Here is an 18,163-nt window from a genome sequence, read left to right as displayed (position 1 = left end):
GATTCCTTCGACGTGGAGTTGCTAGCGAAACGCAGCTACCCTCCGAGTGCATTCGAGGAGATTCAAAAACCATCTCGCGAGGCTTTTTTCGCCCTTCGATTGCCTTAAAGCATATTCGAAGCCCAGTGTCCCTCTTCAGCTAGGTCAGAGGAGTTGCTGCCATAAATTTTTCTTCAGTCAAAAACCAATATCGCTTGAAGGAACGTTCGGTAATGCGGGGCTCAATGTATGACCGGAAAGCTTTGTTCTACTTATCTTCTGCAATCGGAGGGATAAAAACAAGCAAGAAGCTTTTGTATAAAAGATATTTCGACAAAGAAACATCTGCAGATAATGGCTTGAAAGCAGTATTCAGTGTTGCTTAATGACTATAGACCAATGAGAAAGTAGTCTTTATCAGGGTTGGCAATCACAAGGTACAGTAAAGAAACTGAGACTACCCCTTTCCCCACATAAGGGCCCATGCATATCCCAAACACAAGCATACTAACTCTACAAAACAAACAAGAAAAGAAAGGTATGATACGAGTCATCGTTATTCACGGATCGGTGCAGACAAGCCGGCAGCACAAGCGGGGGAAAAATGTCTGCTGGATTCCCTCGGCTCCTTAAATAGACTTGAGCGAAAGTCATGTGCGAAGTAATGAATATTCAACGCCCGACACGCCACGGCGCGTCATCCCGGTCACGTGTCTCTCGCACGTGGACTGGAGATCAGATTAAGGCACGTCGAGACGATGTTGCTGCGGGCGCGGCCGAAAAAAAAAAAAAGACAGTGGGCGTGTCCACGCTACCCAGAGGTCGTGCAATCTCCGGTGTGAGTGTGTGCAATTAGGCCCACGCGAACGTTTACACGATCGGCGCGACGCTGAATACTAAACCGTTAGCCCGCGCCTGTTACTATGTTTCTGAAGACCATCTACTGTGCTACTGCCCATCATTTGAAAATGAAAGACAAGAGCTCTGCACAGCTCTCAACTAGTTAGATAGAAAACCGTTCACCTTGAACAAGATCTTGCGACCATGGCCTCGTATATCGCAGCTACAAAAGGCCACAAAAGCGCTGTTGCGATATTTGAAAGATACAGGATTGAGTCAGCGTCTGTGATCCGGACTGAGTGACTGAACGACATCCCCGGTGGACTTTCTCTTCTTTCTTTAATCTTTCCGTCCCCGTTTCCCTTTCCCCAGTGTAGGGTAGCCAACCGGGCTCAGTCCTGGTTAACCTGCCTACCTTTCATTTATCATTTGCTCTCTCTCTCTCTGAAGCCGGTTATGTTTCGTTTCCTTGGTTCTTGCTCTGCTTTCGCCGTAAGCCTTATTATTATTGTGATTATTCGTTCTCAAAACACATACACTTGAGAGGTTATCTATATGACAACGTGAGCGTGGTAAAAACGCAACGGTGCGGCAGATGAATTAAGTCTGACTCGTCTTTGATAACCACTGTAAATTCCACAGTCCGTTTCCAGATTCCAGTGCGTTGAATTGTACATCTCACTCAGAACGAGAATTAAATCCGCTGATTTAGTTCAGCTGACTTTTTTGACAGGCGAGCTTGATACGTACGGTTATTGTCATGCGTATAACTGGAAACATTTTGCTTTGTCCACAACTGCACGTGAATTTGCTTAAATGCAAGATTTAAACATGATAACTGGTGTGCCTGGCTTACAGAAAAAGGAAAAGGAAAATTTGTGTGTGAGTATTAGTGCTTGTACATTACGTGTTATACATGTTTTGTTGTTGTGCGTGAACTATTTTAACACTGCAATTCCTCATCTGTTTATATGCTCATCGAAGTCTACATCATGGTCATTTGTGTGTGTTTGTGACTGTTTATGAACTCATTGTGGTGCGCAACTTCCATTTGACTTTTACACTGTGATGTTCATAGGCGTATAGGACTGTGCTGTGGCTTTCTCACCCTATGAAGTGATTTTTTTGTTTTTTTTTTGTTTTCCAACAATTTTTTTTTGCTATCGTTGTTTCTGCTATGAGAAAAGGAGTAACCGTCACCACTATAAGGTGACTACGTCTCTTTCTTTTATTCTCCTTTTAATAAATAAAAGAGAAAAATGTTTATGCAGACTCGAGTAGACGGACCGATTGATCGAGTGATTTATATAGTAGCCGAATGTACCACAACATGCTCAACGACATTTCAGACCAGATTGGCTACAGGCAAAAAAGGCAGCATGATTTCGAGTAATACGTCACAGTTCTCGGGACACACGGATGTAGACTCGAAACGGAAGTGAAAGGAACATTCGAAGTTTAACGCTTTTCTCACCGAGGCGTTAAACTGTGGCGGCAACCGTTAGAGGCGCGCCAAGCGTAACGATTGCGCGTGCGGAGAGAGAGCGAGAGAGAGAGAGAAAAAAAAAAAAGACGTACGCGGTTGACCATTTCGGTTTCATTTTTCTTTGTTTTTTTATTTTACAGTTTACATGCGGGGAGAGAGAGAGAAAAAGAAAGACGTAAGAGGTTGACCATTTTGGTCTGACTTTTTATTCTTTTTTTTTTACGGTTTCGACCCAAAACGAAGTAAAAGCGGGAGAAACCAATGCGAAGTAGAGCGGCAAAAACACGCACACGCAAACACGTTGATGGAAGCCGCTGGAACCGTTTACTCGCAACGACGACCGCGAGGTCGACGAGTCGAGACGGCGCCTCTCTTTAAAAAAAGAAATTACGGGGTTTTACGTAGTAAAACCACTTTCTGATTATGAGGCACGCCGTAGTGGAGGACTCCGAAAATTTCGACCACCTGTGGGGTTCTCTAACGTGCTCCTAAATCTAAGTACAACGGGCGTTTTCGCATTTCGCCCCCATCGAAGTGCGGCCGCCGCGGCCGGGATTCGATCCCGCGACCTCGTGCTCAGCAGCCCAACACCATAGCCACTAACCTCCGTATTCATAAATGCAACTTAACTTGAAGCTCATGCTTGACTTGATATAAATGACGCCTGGTGCGAACATGCCGAAGATGCTCATTGCGTTTCATTTGGTGCGTAGACGACAGGCGTCATTTAAATCAAGTCAAGCATGGTCTTCGAATTAAGATGCATTTCTGAATACCGGGGTAAGTCTCTCTTTACGTCAGACTAAGTCTGGAGCCGACGCGACGCTGTGAGGCAAGCACACATGCATACGCGAGTTGGAATTCTGCCCGTGACGCACACGAATAAGTTTTTTACAAAAGCCCCGCGCGCTCACTCTGGCCGAGACGATCGGCGAAAGTCGTCGAACTGCGTCACCCCCACGTGGGCGCAAATTTCTGTCGCGCGAAACGTGCTGTGAAATGTCCGGCAGAGTTGATGACTGCAGTGTAAGAAAATAATTAAAGAATGAAGTGGAGCCAAGCGTCGTAGTCTGTACAAACAAACGTACGGGTACGAAAGAAAAAAAAGATAACGCCGTGTTTCTGGAGAATCGTATACAGGGAATTCCATTTGCTCGAGCAAGCAGTGTCTGCGAAGTGTAAAGTCAGCGTTCGTCTTTTTTTTTACTTCTCACTTCGCTCTTGCTTCTATAGGCGATGACTTCCTTGTAGCGCGGTAGAAAGCAAAGAAGAAGAGAAAAAAAAAGAACAAGTCGTAGCAGTAGTTACGTGAAACGATTCGCAAGGTTGCCTTTCAACCGGAAAAAGGCAAGAAAGCGAAGGTTTAGTACTGTACAGAACGAGGGGTAATATCTAGCAGGTCCATGGGGACACGGAACGGCACTGCAGGGTAACTCGTTTTGCGAAGAATATAATCGCGCGTGACCACAAGCAGCGAAGTTCCGTGGTGGCACGCAGGAACAAAGGGACCGTATAATAAACAAGACCTTTCTGTCAAGATTCTAGACATCCGTGACAGACGTAAGCAAACGTAAGCAGACGTCTACGACTTATACGTGACCGTGACGCGCACATGGCAAAGGTAAACTTAAGCGAAAGAATACAGCTGTTGTGGAACAGGAAGCGAGCAGACGGCGAGTTGCGGCTGTTCAGGTGAATGGTTAACAGAGAAACGACGATCTGGCGTCTCTGAGTGACGGCCGTGCCATGTCCACGGTGCTTGCTTCACGTCTGGTAACAATATCTGCAGCTTTATATATGAAAAAAAAGTAAGAAAGAAGGAACGCACGAAAGAAAAAGTTGCCAGACACGGCGATTCGCCTGTCCAGCTTATATGTAGTGTATATACCCGTTGTGATCCGCGCTGTATCGTGACTTTAAAGGTTTGCTGGCATGACATTTGCATTTTGTTTCTGCGTTAAATTGAAGTCCTTGACGTCGAAGACCTAGAAAGGATGCTGGCAAGCTTCAGAGAGCTGTACATTACTTATTATAATAGCCTTTCTACGCGTCAGTTCCGGTTTTGTTGACCAACAGGCATACGTGTCGTGACGTCACGATCCAGAGGGTGGGTCATGCGGGAGCAAAAAATAAAAATGACAACCATTCTACTCTGTGAAGACGGAGTGACAGCGAACGCTGACCACAGTCAAAGCTCTCAAACAAAAAGCAAAGTGGTTTCGCTGCCATTCCATCTTCACATAGTGGAACGGTTCTCATTTGTTCGTTCATCACAGGGGGAACGTTCTTCGTCGGTGGTCGTTCCGCGCCGGCGCCGTTTACATTCTCGTTGCTGTTCCCTCCGGTGCTCCTCGTACGCATGTTGTTCTTCGGGTGTACCAACCATATGTGTCCGCCCCATCGATAACGCCGCTGTTTTTATCGCCAATAGCTCTCCTGCTTATATACTGCGATAACCTCGACGTCACGCAACTTTTCCCGGCGAGCGTTCTGATCTGTTTCGCATTTTGACATATGCGGCGCCGAACAGCACCCACATAGGTTTGTTACAAATCGTTGCTGGACGCCGAAAAAACTACGGAAGGTTAGTCATATACAGCTTTCGCCATAAAAAAAAGGAAAGCAAAATTGTGGTGGTTTGCTACTTACTCCGGCCAGCTCCTTCGGCTGCTATCCTGGTTCATCGGGCTGCGCGAGCCCTCTCTTGTGGCCGTATTAGGGCAAGGATCGCCTAAACTGCAACGGGAGTCGCAGAACGGGAGCAGATTAGAGAAGCGGTCGAGGAGAAGCTGGCAGAGAAAGGAAAAAGAAACTGCCGGGACGGGCACGGACACGATGCGGTGACGACGGAACGAAGGAACAACGGTCACGACAAGCTTGACGCAAGAACACGAGGAACGACAAAAACAAAGAAAAAAAAGCAAACAAACAAACAAAGAAAGCACGAACACGAAGAGCGAGGAGCACGACGTGACGGCCGAAGAGACAAAAAATTAAAAGAAAGGTGGGACAGGGGACAAATCTCACGCCGGCTGCGCAAATTCAAAACCGCGAATGCGCGCCCCGATCACAAGAACGTATAATAGAGCGAGGATAAAATGGCCCCCGCTGTATAAACCTGCCCGCGGCGTCGGCGTTGGCGGCGTCGTCGCCCATTTTGGCGTCATTGTTCATTCACTGTGGTACCAGTTGGTGGGGGGCGTGGCAGAAGTGAATGACACGGTATACAGAGAGCGTGGCTTGCTCAAAAGCGAAGCCTATAGGTCTTTTTTTTTCCTATCTCCTTACCAACAATGCCAATCACCTTGGTCTTTTCAACTCGAGCGCTTTCGATAGCGTTCGCGCCCTCCGTGCTGACAAATAACGGGCCGAGGCAGGAGTACAAACCCGAGAAATGGGCAGAAAAAGAAAAGGAAACAGAGGCGATGGAGAGAGAGGTACGAAAAGCGAAATTCGATATCGGCGGTTGTTGAATACGCGCTCGCGTTACGACGCTTGCTTCGATTGCCCGTTATCGCCTGACGTGGGGCTATACTTGCGCGAGCCGACTCGGCTTCCGGAAGTCGCGGAGACCGCGATATCTCGCCACGACTAGAGGGCGTGAAGTGGAGTTTCGATTCGTTTTCGAAGAACGAACGAGTATGAGCAAAGGGCTACAGGAAGACTGACGAAGCATCGCTTGTATATACAGTAGACTATAAATGATGATTATGCATATTGCACTGCGTATATAAGCAATCGGCGGTTTATACAGTAAGTGGCGATTAGTTTGGTTCCTTACAGACACGCGCTCTGTTCGTCAACCCACTTTTAAAGGTACTTTGTTGCACTTAAGAAATGCACCGTGAGATGTTGATTATTCGCTTTGTATTATCGTAAGTGTTATGTAAATGTTCTGCGTTCTTTTTTTTTTCACAGGCAAGATGTAATAGAGGTTGGCGCGTTCAGATGACACTGGTTACGTCATCATAATTGGCGCTGAAAACCGCTGAACACAGTCAGACCGCACGAGCTCAAAGTTTTGTACCTGATTCCAGGAACCGACAGAAGTTAGTTGGCGGCACGAGTAGTAAACGTATCCTCGCATGTAAATTTGGCAAACGCGGTGACTGCGGACGTGAACACGAACGATCTTGAAGCGCGACGGCGGGTTTACGATAACGCTCACAAATGGCGACTGATATATGTCTTCTTTTTTTTTTCTTAAGAAAAGCAGGAAGTAGTGAAAAAGCCCGCGAGGACATTTTCTTGCTCAGTCTATCCACAGCGACCCACTTATAACAGATTGGATATTCATATGTTTTATGTGTATTCGCGTTGATTCTTAGCCTTACACTCATTCCTACTCAAACAGGCATTTACATACCGATATTTTCTTCGTCTTCGCGGAAGTTTTTAGATTAAGCGATTTTTCAAGCCATTTCATTATTCACGAACATAACGCAGATGGCGCTCATACCGTGCATCATCTCTTCGTTGTCCCGTAATAGATTACAACAGTTCATAGGTTATTAGGCCATATATGTTAAAAGGTTCATAGGTTTAAATGGTATACGTTTTGATTTTCAAAGCCGATGATGGAGGGTAAAGGTTCGCATTCCTTCGCATATGGCGAAGGAATACGAAACTTTGCCGTATTGTCAACAGAGCGGTGCAGCTGATGATAAGGAGAATGTCCCGACGGTGTCGACGACTTGACGATGACGTGAACAGCAAGACAAACGGTGACTTAGTGGACATGACAACAAAAGTACGAGTCGGTGGAGTTGGTAATGCTTTTCGTGGTGGCGTGTTAGCGTAATGGGGGTCTGCGTAGTTATGTACGTCCGTCGTGGTCTCTCGTGCGCTCGTGCGCAGTGTCCTCGTGCGCAGTGTAAAAACATCCGGACACGACATACCTATAGTTTCTAGCTTTTAACCATGTGATGTCCAACGAATAATGTATGCTTCGCAGAGTCTGACGCCTCAAAATGTAATTATTTGAATAAATAACTGAAAAAGATATTTGGTTAATCAATATTTACCCTTAAATAAAGTATGTCGACTAAAATAGGATCACGTATTATTGTATTTTTTTCTGTACAAATGTAATCTCAACGACTAGAGATAAAGCTGAACAAGTTGCTTCACTCGTCGATCACTCACGGCTCAGTGATGCGACCGCGGTCAACCCTCTACTGGCCATACAGAGGTGCACATCGAGGAAAATTGAAACAACTCGTTCCCTATTATTTCGTTTTTTTTTCCTAGACGTAAAACTCTAAACGGACATCACAGGTGCGACAGCGCGGTCGCGGTGCCAGAAGTCGTGAGTGATCTCTCGCGTGTTCGTCCTCCAGTGCGTGTTCTCGTCCCGCCTACCCCTTCAAGACTCTTGTTTCCACGATGACGCCATACGCGCATTTTGTGCAAAGCGTGGCTACAATGCTCCACCGGAGCCTGCTATAGATACGTTTCGAGTTTTTACAGTTTATCTGCGTGCCGTACACGAAGTAGTCTGCAGCTTCCTTGGGTGTTCAGGTACGTCCTCACTTACGGAAATAAGCACGCGCTTAGAAACGCGCGCCGCGAAAGGCGCTTTCGCGGCAAGGATTCTCTAGAATAACAGCTTGGGCTTGTTGGTTTTCTGCACGAAAAGCGATTCGTGCACTAGAGCAATACTTGAAGTGCACCGGCTTAAGAGACCGCTCATCGTGTCCCTGTGAATCCTCCCCCAAGCACTCAGTGCTTACTCTCTCCCTTTTCTACCTCTTTCTGTTCCCCTCTCCCCCACCCCCATTGTAGGGTAGCAAACCGAGTGCTCTTCTGGTTGACCTCCCCCTTCCTGTCCTTGCTTTCTCTCTTTCTCTCAAAACGTTGACGGGACTCGAGACGAGACGACGACGTCACAAGCGCTGACGTAATAAGCGCGCCCCTTTGCGCGCGCCTATTTCCGCAAGTCGGGACGTATACCTTTACACTTCCGTTGTAGGGGTTGGAGGACGGGACTTCGGGATGAAAACCCACAAACTTGGGAGTATTTATTCTACATTATGTACAGGGAGGTGAGCGTCAATTAACAGTTGTGCAGACATTACGGGCCGGCAGCAACTCGGACGCTGCGGCCCGCGGCAAGAAGTTCGAGAGAGGTGAATCAGGGAATCAGGGCATGTCCCAGAATGCTCAGGTCTCTCTGGAAGGCTTCTTATAAACCCTTCGAGCACTGTAAGTCACGTCATGTTTGACCAATGGGAGAGTCCGCTCCGATGACGCCACTTTCAGCCAATGGTAGGCGCCCGTGTCGCGGTGTCACACCTGGCGGCTCTCTGTGGTCTTGCCTCGCAGACTGGCAATGCACTTCTAACGAGGAGAAGGGGAGGGCTGCTCATGCTCCATTGTCGGATGCCCACCTGCTAATCCCGGCGGCGCACGAACTTGTTGGCACGTGAACTTGTTGCCTTAAACTTGTTTGCTCGGCCGCTCCTCTGGAATGTGCTTTCCTGCTTCGGCATTCCTCAATTAGCTGTGCTGCGATTCGAAGTGGTTTGGGGAACTCGAAGTAATCGCAGGAAACAGCTCCATATCTAACAGCTCGTCCTCGCCCCGGTTGTTCTGAATGGCCGGTGAACTCAATTCGCTGGCCATGAGGAACGCTGAAAGAAGCTGCAGGTTACTGGGGTCGAGCCTCGTTTGACAACCCTCGGGATCCTGGGCCCTGGAGAACATACGTCAAACAAACCAAACAACACAGCGCTGCACCACGCGTAAGCGCAGGCTCTTCACCCCTGACTCGCCAGGCTATTGCTGAGTCAAAATCAACCCTGATCTTTTAGTTCCCCACTTTTTACAACAGTTCCAACCACCCTTCCAAACAGCTATCCATTTCTCCTCGAATGCCGACAAGACCAGAGTACTATTGTTGTTGCAAAACAAAAGGGTCGTTGACGATGCAAACAACAAATGAAAACAGCCGAACATAACTTAAGTGGCCTAACCACACGAACAGCATGTTTCCAATCTATCGCAGTGGCGTACTTATCGCACGTAATGGTGCCACTGAACAATCTGGTCAACCTCACAAGTACGTAATCACAAGCGCACTAGCCTTGTGGTCACTAAACCAAACGCGTACTTGCATTGTAGGCAAACTTTTCACTTACGCTTACTCACGTTTCTTCTCTGAAAGTCCTACAGGACACGTGACGTAAACGAACAATTAAACTCGCGGGACACACACACTCCGCAGAACTCTTATAATGATGCGTCTTCTACTAACTCTTTCCACGCACGTTCACTAAAGTAGTCAGAATACGGCTGCCCTCAACACACACTAGCAACCCAGTCATAAAGTCTGCTTCCTTCCGTCCACACAGGACACGCGCTAATGGAACTAAAAACGCTTCTTCGTGCAAATCACGCACTTACTGAAAACCTACGCGCTTAACCTTGCAAAATTCAAAACTTAAAAAGAAAGAAGGTTAAATAAAACACACGCGCGTTACGATAGGCGTTTTGACGATTACCTTGACCTCCAGGTTACTCACACACACAAAAAAAACCTATCTACTTATTAATGAGCATCTCGCGAGACTACATGTTTACTTAAAACGCCTCTTTCAAATCTCGAGCTTCTCAAACGAAAAGACAAACAAAGCTCAAACCTTACATATTGAAAGAAATCCTAGTCTCAAATCGCGAAAACATTCCGATGCTCAAAATAACAAACAAAATAACACGTTTTACTACGGAAGCTCTCTTGGCCTCCCTTTCCAAACGCTTATGTCTGACTCACTTTTGAGTCGTACCCGAGGTGGGCGTGGTCTCAAAGCTACTCTGGCTGCCGAGAGACAACAAAAGGGCTGATTCACTATCGGCTCCCCCAAGACGTTACGGTCTCCTGCCAATTTGCGTCCCCGCGCCCCGCTTTCAACACGAACTCGATTGACCGCGTCGCTACTCCCCACCTGGTCTCGTCCTGCCACCTTGCGTTTCTTCGAACTGCACGCTGAGCTATGAAAAGAACTACGGAACGACGAGGAGTTTAACAGCCTCGTGCCCTTTGTCCGCGTCCGTGCAGAACATTCTTCGCGGTCCCCCTTTGACCGGTGGCTCGACCATTCTGGATGCGTCAACATCGTCCTTGACGACCGCACCTTTTTCCTCGCGCCCTGCCCTTTTGGGTTTCTCGCCATCTTTGGCGGCGCGACATTAGTTACCGATTTTCGGTCTTTACCGCGCTTCTTTTTACGGCGCTTTCTCTTTGCACTCGCCTTCATGTCGCCTTCTCGTGCCTCGTGCTGGCCAGTACACGTTTCGTCGGCCCGGATCGGTCTCTTACCCGCACAGTCTGAGTGATTCTCACTTAAATAAACACTCTCTCTGCCTCGACTGGCGGACAGCTCAACCGACTCTGGCACAATGCAGCAGGCTTTACTCGAGTTAGACAACTCGCACTCTTGCGAACTGCCCTCTACTACATTGCCCAGCGCACGCTGTGCATCGGCACACAGCCCGTCGGTATCGATCGCTGTCTCACGCGCACAGTCCGAATGATTAACAACTGAATCATCCCTATTTAGGCCATCTAGACTGGCGGAGAGCCGCACCGATCCCTGAACAATGCAGTTGTATTCTCTTGAGCTACACAGCTCGCAATCCTGAGAATCACCCTCAACTGCATCGCTCAGCTCGCACTTCACTTCTGCACGCACATCTGGCTCTACATGGGTGCTCGCTTCTGTCGGGTCAGAAGTACCCTTTTCTTCGCTAGCAACCTCGCTAACATTACCAGCGACGCACACACTCGGTAACTGTGCCAATTTGTTCGCAGCTGGCCTAGCTGTCTCCACAGTCATCTGTTGGCACAGCACCTCGTCGCTCTCACTACGGCCTTTAACGGCCTCTGTTGCCACTAAGGCATCGTTAGCAGCTAGCCTTTTCCCTTTACTTATGAATCTGCAGCCAATCTCACAGGCACTACTCTTTTCGTCGGCTTCTGGCGAAAATCTGCATGATGCTTCCTCATTCTTTCGCTCTGTACTACTTACAGAATTCTCAGACAGCCGTTGTCTCTGTGCCAATAACTGATCACAATGCTGTATCTCTTTGATCAGTGCTGCCTTCTCTCTCTCATACTTTTGCTCACGCTCAAGCTTACGTTGATTCTCACGGTCGTGAAGCTCACACCTAAGAGTAAGTTCTTGAAGCTCACGCTTCCGTTCATTCTCGCGTTCTTCACGCTGACGCTTATGCTCACTCTTAAGCTCACGACGCTCTCGCACACGTACACGACGCACACGCTCCCGTGGCTCCTGTATCACTTCCCAAGCAAGCTCAATGCTTTTATCATCATTGCCACTATCTTCAATCGCCTTTATGATAGCTGGCGTTTTCATCCGTTCGTCCGCCTCAACTCCCAAATCGTCGCACACCAACAACAAGTCTAACCTCGTCAACCTTCTAAGATCCATGGCAGCTGCCCCGACAGGTGGTTAAAACTGTTTTCCTTAATTAATTTGTGCAAACACACAATGCAACAAACTCCCGATTCCCAGAACTATCAAAATGAACACACAACATTTGAGTCTGGCGAATCATAAGGAAAAAAACCACGCGCTCACTCACGGTTGCAGCACCCTGCCATCCGGTTCATTCGTCCGCTGTTCCCGGTTCCTCCGGACTCCCTGGGTCGAAGGCTCGCTCCTTCTTCGCTACTCCCAGTTTCTTCGGACCTCTTTCGACGAAGGCTCTCTCTTCTTCGCTCTTCCCGGTTCCTTAGGATCTCTCTCGACGAAGGTTTATCCGTAGCGCTGCCACCAGCTGATGCATTCGGAGGCGATCCTACCGCTGCCAACCAGATGTAGGGGTTGAGGGACGGGACTTCGGGATGAAAACCCAAACTTGGGAGGATTTATTCTACATTATGTACAGAGAGGTGAGCGACAAGTAACATTTGTACATTCATTACGGGCCGGCAGCAACTCGGACGCTGCGGCCCGCGGCAAGAAGTTCGAGAGAGGTGAATCAGGGAATCAGGGCATGTCCCAGAATGCTCAGGTCTCTCTGGAAGGCTTCTTATAAACCCTTCGAGCACTGTAAGTCACGTCATGTTTGACCAATGGGAGAGTCCGCTCCGATGACGCCACTTTCAGCCAATGGTAGGCGCCCGTGTCGCGGTGTCACACCTGGCGGCTCTCTGTGGTCTTGCCTCGCAGACTGGCAATGCACTTCTAACGAGGAGAAGGGGAGGGCTGCTCATGCTCCATTGTCGGATGCCCACCTGCTAATCCCGGCGGCGCACGAACTTGTTGGCACGTGAACTTGTTGCCTTAAACTTGTTTGCTCGGCCGCTCCTCTGGAATGTGCTTTCCTGCTTCGGCATTCCTCAATTAGCTGTGCTGCGATTCGAAGTGGTTTGGGGAACTCGAAGTAATCGCAGGAAACAGCTCCATATCTAACACCGTGCAGACGCGTTACGCAATAAAGCAACGCAAACGGCGTGCTCATCTGAAACAGCCGCGAGTTTCGATTCCCACGATATCGTCGAAAACGTTTTCGAAATCCTTCAGTTGTAGCGGGTGAACGTTGCACCCGATCTTCTGGCTGAAATTCGATAACAGGACGTCGCGGCGTTTTTGTCTTTCGTCGCAGTGGCGTGCGGCTCAATCGGATGGCCGGTATAATTAGTCCCGCCACTCCAATCGGATTCTAGAGGGATGTGGAACGCGGCGATATCGATTTTACGTACATTTGATCGTTCGGTGCGGGCGATGCCGTCTCAGAGAGGGGAAAAAGAAGGGAACTGTAGGTGCCTCAGATTTCGTCGTTTAATTCGCAGCTACGAGCGGCGCTCCTTCCGTTATGGCACGACATGTCGGACTGTTGAATAATTTACGCCCTTAAACGCGGATGAAGGTGTAAATTGGTCTAGAACTCACAGCCTTACACTTTTTTTATTCCTTTCTCTCCCCCTTTTCCCCTTCCCCTTGCTTGTAGGACAGCAAACCGGACGCTCGTCCGGTTGACCTCCCTGCCTTCATTCTCCTTGCTTACCCTCTCTCTCTCTCTCACACACACACACACACACACACACACACACACACACACACACACACACACACACACACACACACACACACACACACACACACACACACATTCCTTTTCGAGTGTAAATGTGGAAGGTATAGAATGATTTACACCCTCATTCACTTTTAACAGTGTAAATTATTTTACAGTGTGTGTGTTGGGGGGGGGGGGGCAATCATGCAAACCCGAACGCCATTATCTCGACCGCGGAGATATAAGTCGTATTTTTTTTCGCTCGTACTAATGAATATTATTGCCTGTCACGTGGCTGTGGCTTCGCGATGCCGAGCACGAGGTTCGCGGGTTCGAATACCGCTCCGCAGCGGCTGCGTTCCAATGGGGAACTCAATGCAAAAACGCCCGCGTGTACCGTTGCGTCTTTCTTTTTTGGGGGGAGGGAGTAGGAGGGGGAGGGGGGGTACACGTTGACGAAACAGGGGGCAACATTGATCCGCAGTCCTCCCCACTACGACATCCCCTCATCCCCAACCGCTGGGCAGTCTTGGAATCTATAGCTAACATTTTAGCGTGGCCACATCGAGCCTAAAAAAAAAAGTCTTTTTTTCTCTCTCTCTCTCTGCCGCGTTTCATTCCACGTTTTCTACTTGCTTTTTCTAAACCACGCGTGCCCACTTTTTGAAGTATGCCAATTTCGTTCATGTACTAAAAATCGGCGAGCATCGCATATTCTGGCCGTGACGATTTAGCCAAAATCTTGGGGAGATTAAAAATATATATAGTAATAATAATATTAATATAAGACCAGACAGAACGGTTTATCTTTTGCAAAAGCTTAAAATCTACAATTGGTAGTTTATCTGCTTTATGTTTTTTTTTTCAGACAGAATTTCCGATAAGCAGTTGGAACATTTGGGAGTCACTTATTCCATCGTCCTAATCTGTTACAGCAGCTACTACTTGCTGGATTAGTTTAATGGCGACATCGTGAGAACAGAGAAGGTTGGATTCTCAGTGACGTATATAAACCGAAGAAGAAAACATCAGTTGCTACGAAGGAATCCACATCTCCTGGCACGAAAATAAGTGTACTGTTTCATGCCAGCTCATTAAGCATTCAATGACGTCGCCGAAGAAATCGAGGCTGTGTCTAATTTGCATTAGGCTGCCAATCCCGTCCTAAGGAGTGTTTCCATGAGACGTGTTTAATTTCTATAAGCGCATGCTGGGTTTGCTATGCTGATCAGTTATTCTTACGTCATCCTTCTATTTATCTCCCAACTTTTTAAATCGATATCATGACTTCAACATTTCGCTGAATAGATTTTATCACTTTTTTTTGTATGATGCGTCTGTCGTCCCACCATAAAATTTGAATGTGATGTCCTTGCCATGATCTGTTTATAAGATGCAGTCATTACATTCAGCACATCAACCACCAAATGCTTATTTCACAGTTAAAAATATGGGAGTAAAATGTTTATACCCTTTCTCGAGAAGGTTGCGTGCGCTGCTCTGTAGATTACGAAACCGATGGTTAATATAGTTCAATATGCGTTTCCAACTACAGCCACGCTAAGTCCCACACTCGTTCGTCTTCCAATGTCAATCCTGTGTTTATTGATACCGCGGTATCGAAGTGTCACCCGTGGGTATCTCTTCCTTTCCTTTCTCTCTCTTTATCTTATACATGTGCAATAGAAATTTCTAAAGATCGACATCGTGGAAAGCTTATCTTAGCACGTCTCGTTAACCTGAATGGACTCCACGCGCCATACGACGGATGTTTCACACCCTACCGGGAACCGCTTATTCCATACTGAATTGTTTCTGACGGAAGTGGAACAGCCCCGACGCTTCACCGTCGTTCATTCGCCGCTAAGCCAAACGCGCATACCACCGTTTTCAGCACTCGTGTTATCCGGGCAGTCATGCTCAAGCAGCACAGCCAACGTAAGCTCAACTTTCACTAACATTGGCTGTGCAGCCGACGACGTTCGCTCAACGTTGGTCCAACCCTCGTCCAACACCTGCTCAATGTTCGCTCAACGTTTACTCAACGTTCACTCAACGTTTACTCAACGTTTGATCAAGGTTTATTCAACGTTTACCGAACATTTGTCGACGTTTGCCTAACGCTTTCCCAACGTTTGCCTCGCTTATATTAATGCCTGGGTTACACATACACTCGCGCGATGACGAAAGCGAAGAACACCGACGCGTTTCTCCGCAAGGTTTGGAAGGGATATTTTGAAGATGGCACTGTATAGTCTCGGTACAGGTGCTAAATGCGCGTGGCGACACCGTTGGCTTCAAATTCACCATTTCTTCGTGTTCACAATTGCAAAATGTGCCCAAAAGAAACCAGTTACTGAGATTTTCTCTCTGGAACGATCCGCCGAAAGTTGAAGACCTGTAAATATTCAGTAATAAATAACGCGTCACTAACGAAACCACTGCACTTGGGAGCCGTTTCAGAAAGCGCAAGCTGAAACGAAAGCCCTCGCTTAGGCACACACGTACAGACGCACGCGCCCACACATACACGCACGTACACTGATGATTAAAAAAAGCCTAAGAAAATAAGAAATATTGGACAAATGATAAACTGACTCGATTAACGAGGGCTGTTCTTTAGCGAGTTACGTGCACGAAGTTACGCTTAAAAGGATAAACATTCGCACACGTTCATCCACAACCCGCACATTATGCAAATGGCTCCGAAATAAGAAGCAGCCAATAAAGAACTCTCTGAACAACGATCTGCTACCGAAACCGGGCGCGCACGCGTGCACGCCCGCGTACTCCTTCAAGCAAACTAGCACACACGCACACACACACATACACATACACACACATACACACACACACGCACACACACATATGCACGCACACACACAAACACACGCACGCACGCACACACACACACACACACACACACGCACACATGCACACATATGCACGCACACATATGCACGCACACAAACAAACACACTCACACGCACGTACTGCTATGCGCACCAGCATATATGCGCGATCGCTTCTATAGTAACATTCGCTCACAATCAAAATGGCTAAAGAAACAATGCCGAGAGAAAAAGAAAAGAGAATAATGCATTGTGCGACAAAGACCATGCTCTGAGCGACCCGGAAGTGCCACGGGGAGGGGAAAAAAAGAAAGCCTCCCTCAGTTAACGAGCAGGTGTCGCGCTAACGCTCCTGTAATTTCGGGGACACCCACTCTTCGCGTTCACTGGGCCGCCATTCATTCTTAATTTGAGTTTTTTTTTCTTTTTCTTTCTTTTTACAACCGCTCAAAGGAATCGCCCGGACGTTTCCATTGAGAGCAGCAAGTTATTACTCGAGAACTATTGGTTGTGTCATAGCTTATACCGTGCAATAATAACAATAATAATAAAATAGAATAGAAGCCAGAAGTGCACTCGTTATACGCGAAAGCCGTCATCCAGCAGTGCAGGCCGGATCTCGAATGAAAGCGAAATCATGTCTCGTCGCACCCGGCTGTCACGCGAAGCGGAAAATAATCCGATTATTTTCTTCCGTATTGAAGCGTGGAAGTCTCTCGATAGCTTATGGTTTCTTTTTCTTTCCGTATTCGCTTTTATGTGCGTCTGGTCGCTTTAGTTCGTTTCGCAAGATGCCTTCGTTCATACGCTCGGTGCCGGCGAACTGTCCTTTCGGTTCCCGATATTGCGAAACAAGGACGTCGTTTTTTTGTTTTCTGTACGCGTTAATAAGTAAGGCCTTCGTCAGCACAAGCGTGGAAGCAAGCCTTATTGTGATTCCTTAAGAATATTTATATCACGCCGTTTGAGTCTTCCGCCCGATCGCCGGCCAGGTCAAGAAAGGAACTTAAAAAAAGAACTACACGACAAGCTTATCTGCAATTTCGGCAGGCAAGTGCCGTGTCGTTATGAAATATTGGATGATATCTGACAGCGGTTTGTAATTGTGCCATTGTGACACCGGTTTGTAAGTTGGTGACACCGGTTTGTAATTGTGCACCCTGTTGCGACAGTAACTGTGTGTTGGGGTGTTTCATTTGCTAATATACACACTTTCAGTAACTTTTTACACTAATGATTTGTTAAACGTGTGCCCATTTGCACTTCGGTGTGCTGAAAACAAACTCGTCGAAGCGTAAATTCATCGATTTAGTTTTGTCATTCTTCTAGGAGACGCGATCCCAACTTTTTTCGCCCTGTGCTGGAAATAGTGTTCCCGGCAATCGTGTAATTACCTAGCTACGCATTTCGCTATCTACATTGCACTTTCTCCGGATAGCTGCAGGGAAGCCGAAACCGCAATGTGCTATTTCCTGATAAGGCGTGCCACCTTACTCGGATGATTAGACATGTGTCGGAAGATGCGACGGCAGGATTTCCTGAACTAGCAGGGACGTTTGCATGGCAGATGAAGTTTGTCGAAACAAGCTTGCTGTAAAGTTAATTATGCAGCGAGGGGTGACGCATTACTAGCTCAACGAAGGGACACTTCACATGTACGCTAGCACAATACGCGCCACTGCTGATTGCTTGCAGCCCACAAACCAGCAAAAGTGCAAGTGAATTGTTTGGGAATGAAAAACTGATTACTCGAGCGTTCATCGCATGGCGGAAGTGCTACTGAGACGAAGATAGAACGGAGTGTAGAAGCAGGAAATGTGCAGACTCTCCACTATTCTTCTATATAAAAAAATAATAAACAAACGTAAGCATACGGGCAAATAAAGAAAAACGCGTGAGTGAAAAGTACGAAGGGGTCACAACTGTGACTGCGCGGTGATAAATGTTTCGACTTACGGCACGCTCA

At 47.5% G+C, this 18,163-nt stretch overlaps 1 protein-coding gene across 2 annotated transcripts in view; it reads right to left on the bottom strand.

Moving 5' to 3' along the window:
- LOC139056177 (neprilysin-1-like) overlaps positions 1 to 18,163 on the bottom strand; it is a 106,671-nt gene that overhangs the window by 86,439 nt on the left and 2,069 nt on the right. The window contains exon 2 of one of the 2 annotated variants that reach the window (XM_070534166.1): positions 4,955 to 5,041. The exons of the other annotated variant lie outside the window; for it this stretch is intronic. Coding sequence (XP_070390267.1) covers positions 4,955 to 5,041 — 87 coding nt within the window. The remainder of the gene's footprint in view (positions 1 to 4,954; positions 5,042 to 18,163) is intronic. 2 annotated transcript variants of the gene reach the window in all.

This window comes from Dermacentor albipictus, chromosome 2 (assembly GCF_038994185.2).
Source record: "Dermacentor albipictus isolate Rhodes 1998 colony chromosome 2, USDA_Dalb.pri_finalv2, whole genome shotgun sequence".
Classification (NCBI taxonomy): Eukaryota; Metazoa; Arthropoda; class Arachnida; order Ixodida; family Ixodidae; genus Dermacentor; species Dermacentor albipictus.
Note: the sequence above shows the minus strand (reverse complement) of the source record. Positions and strands in the feature narration are given on the sequence as shown.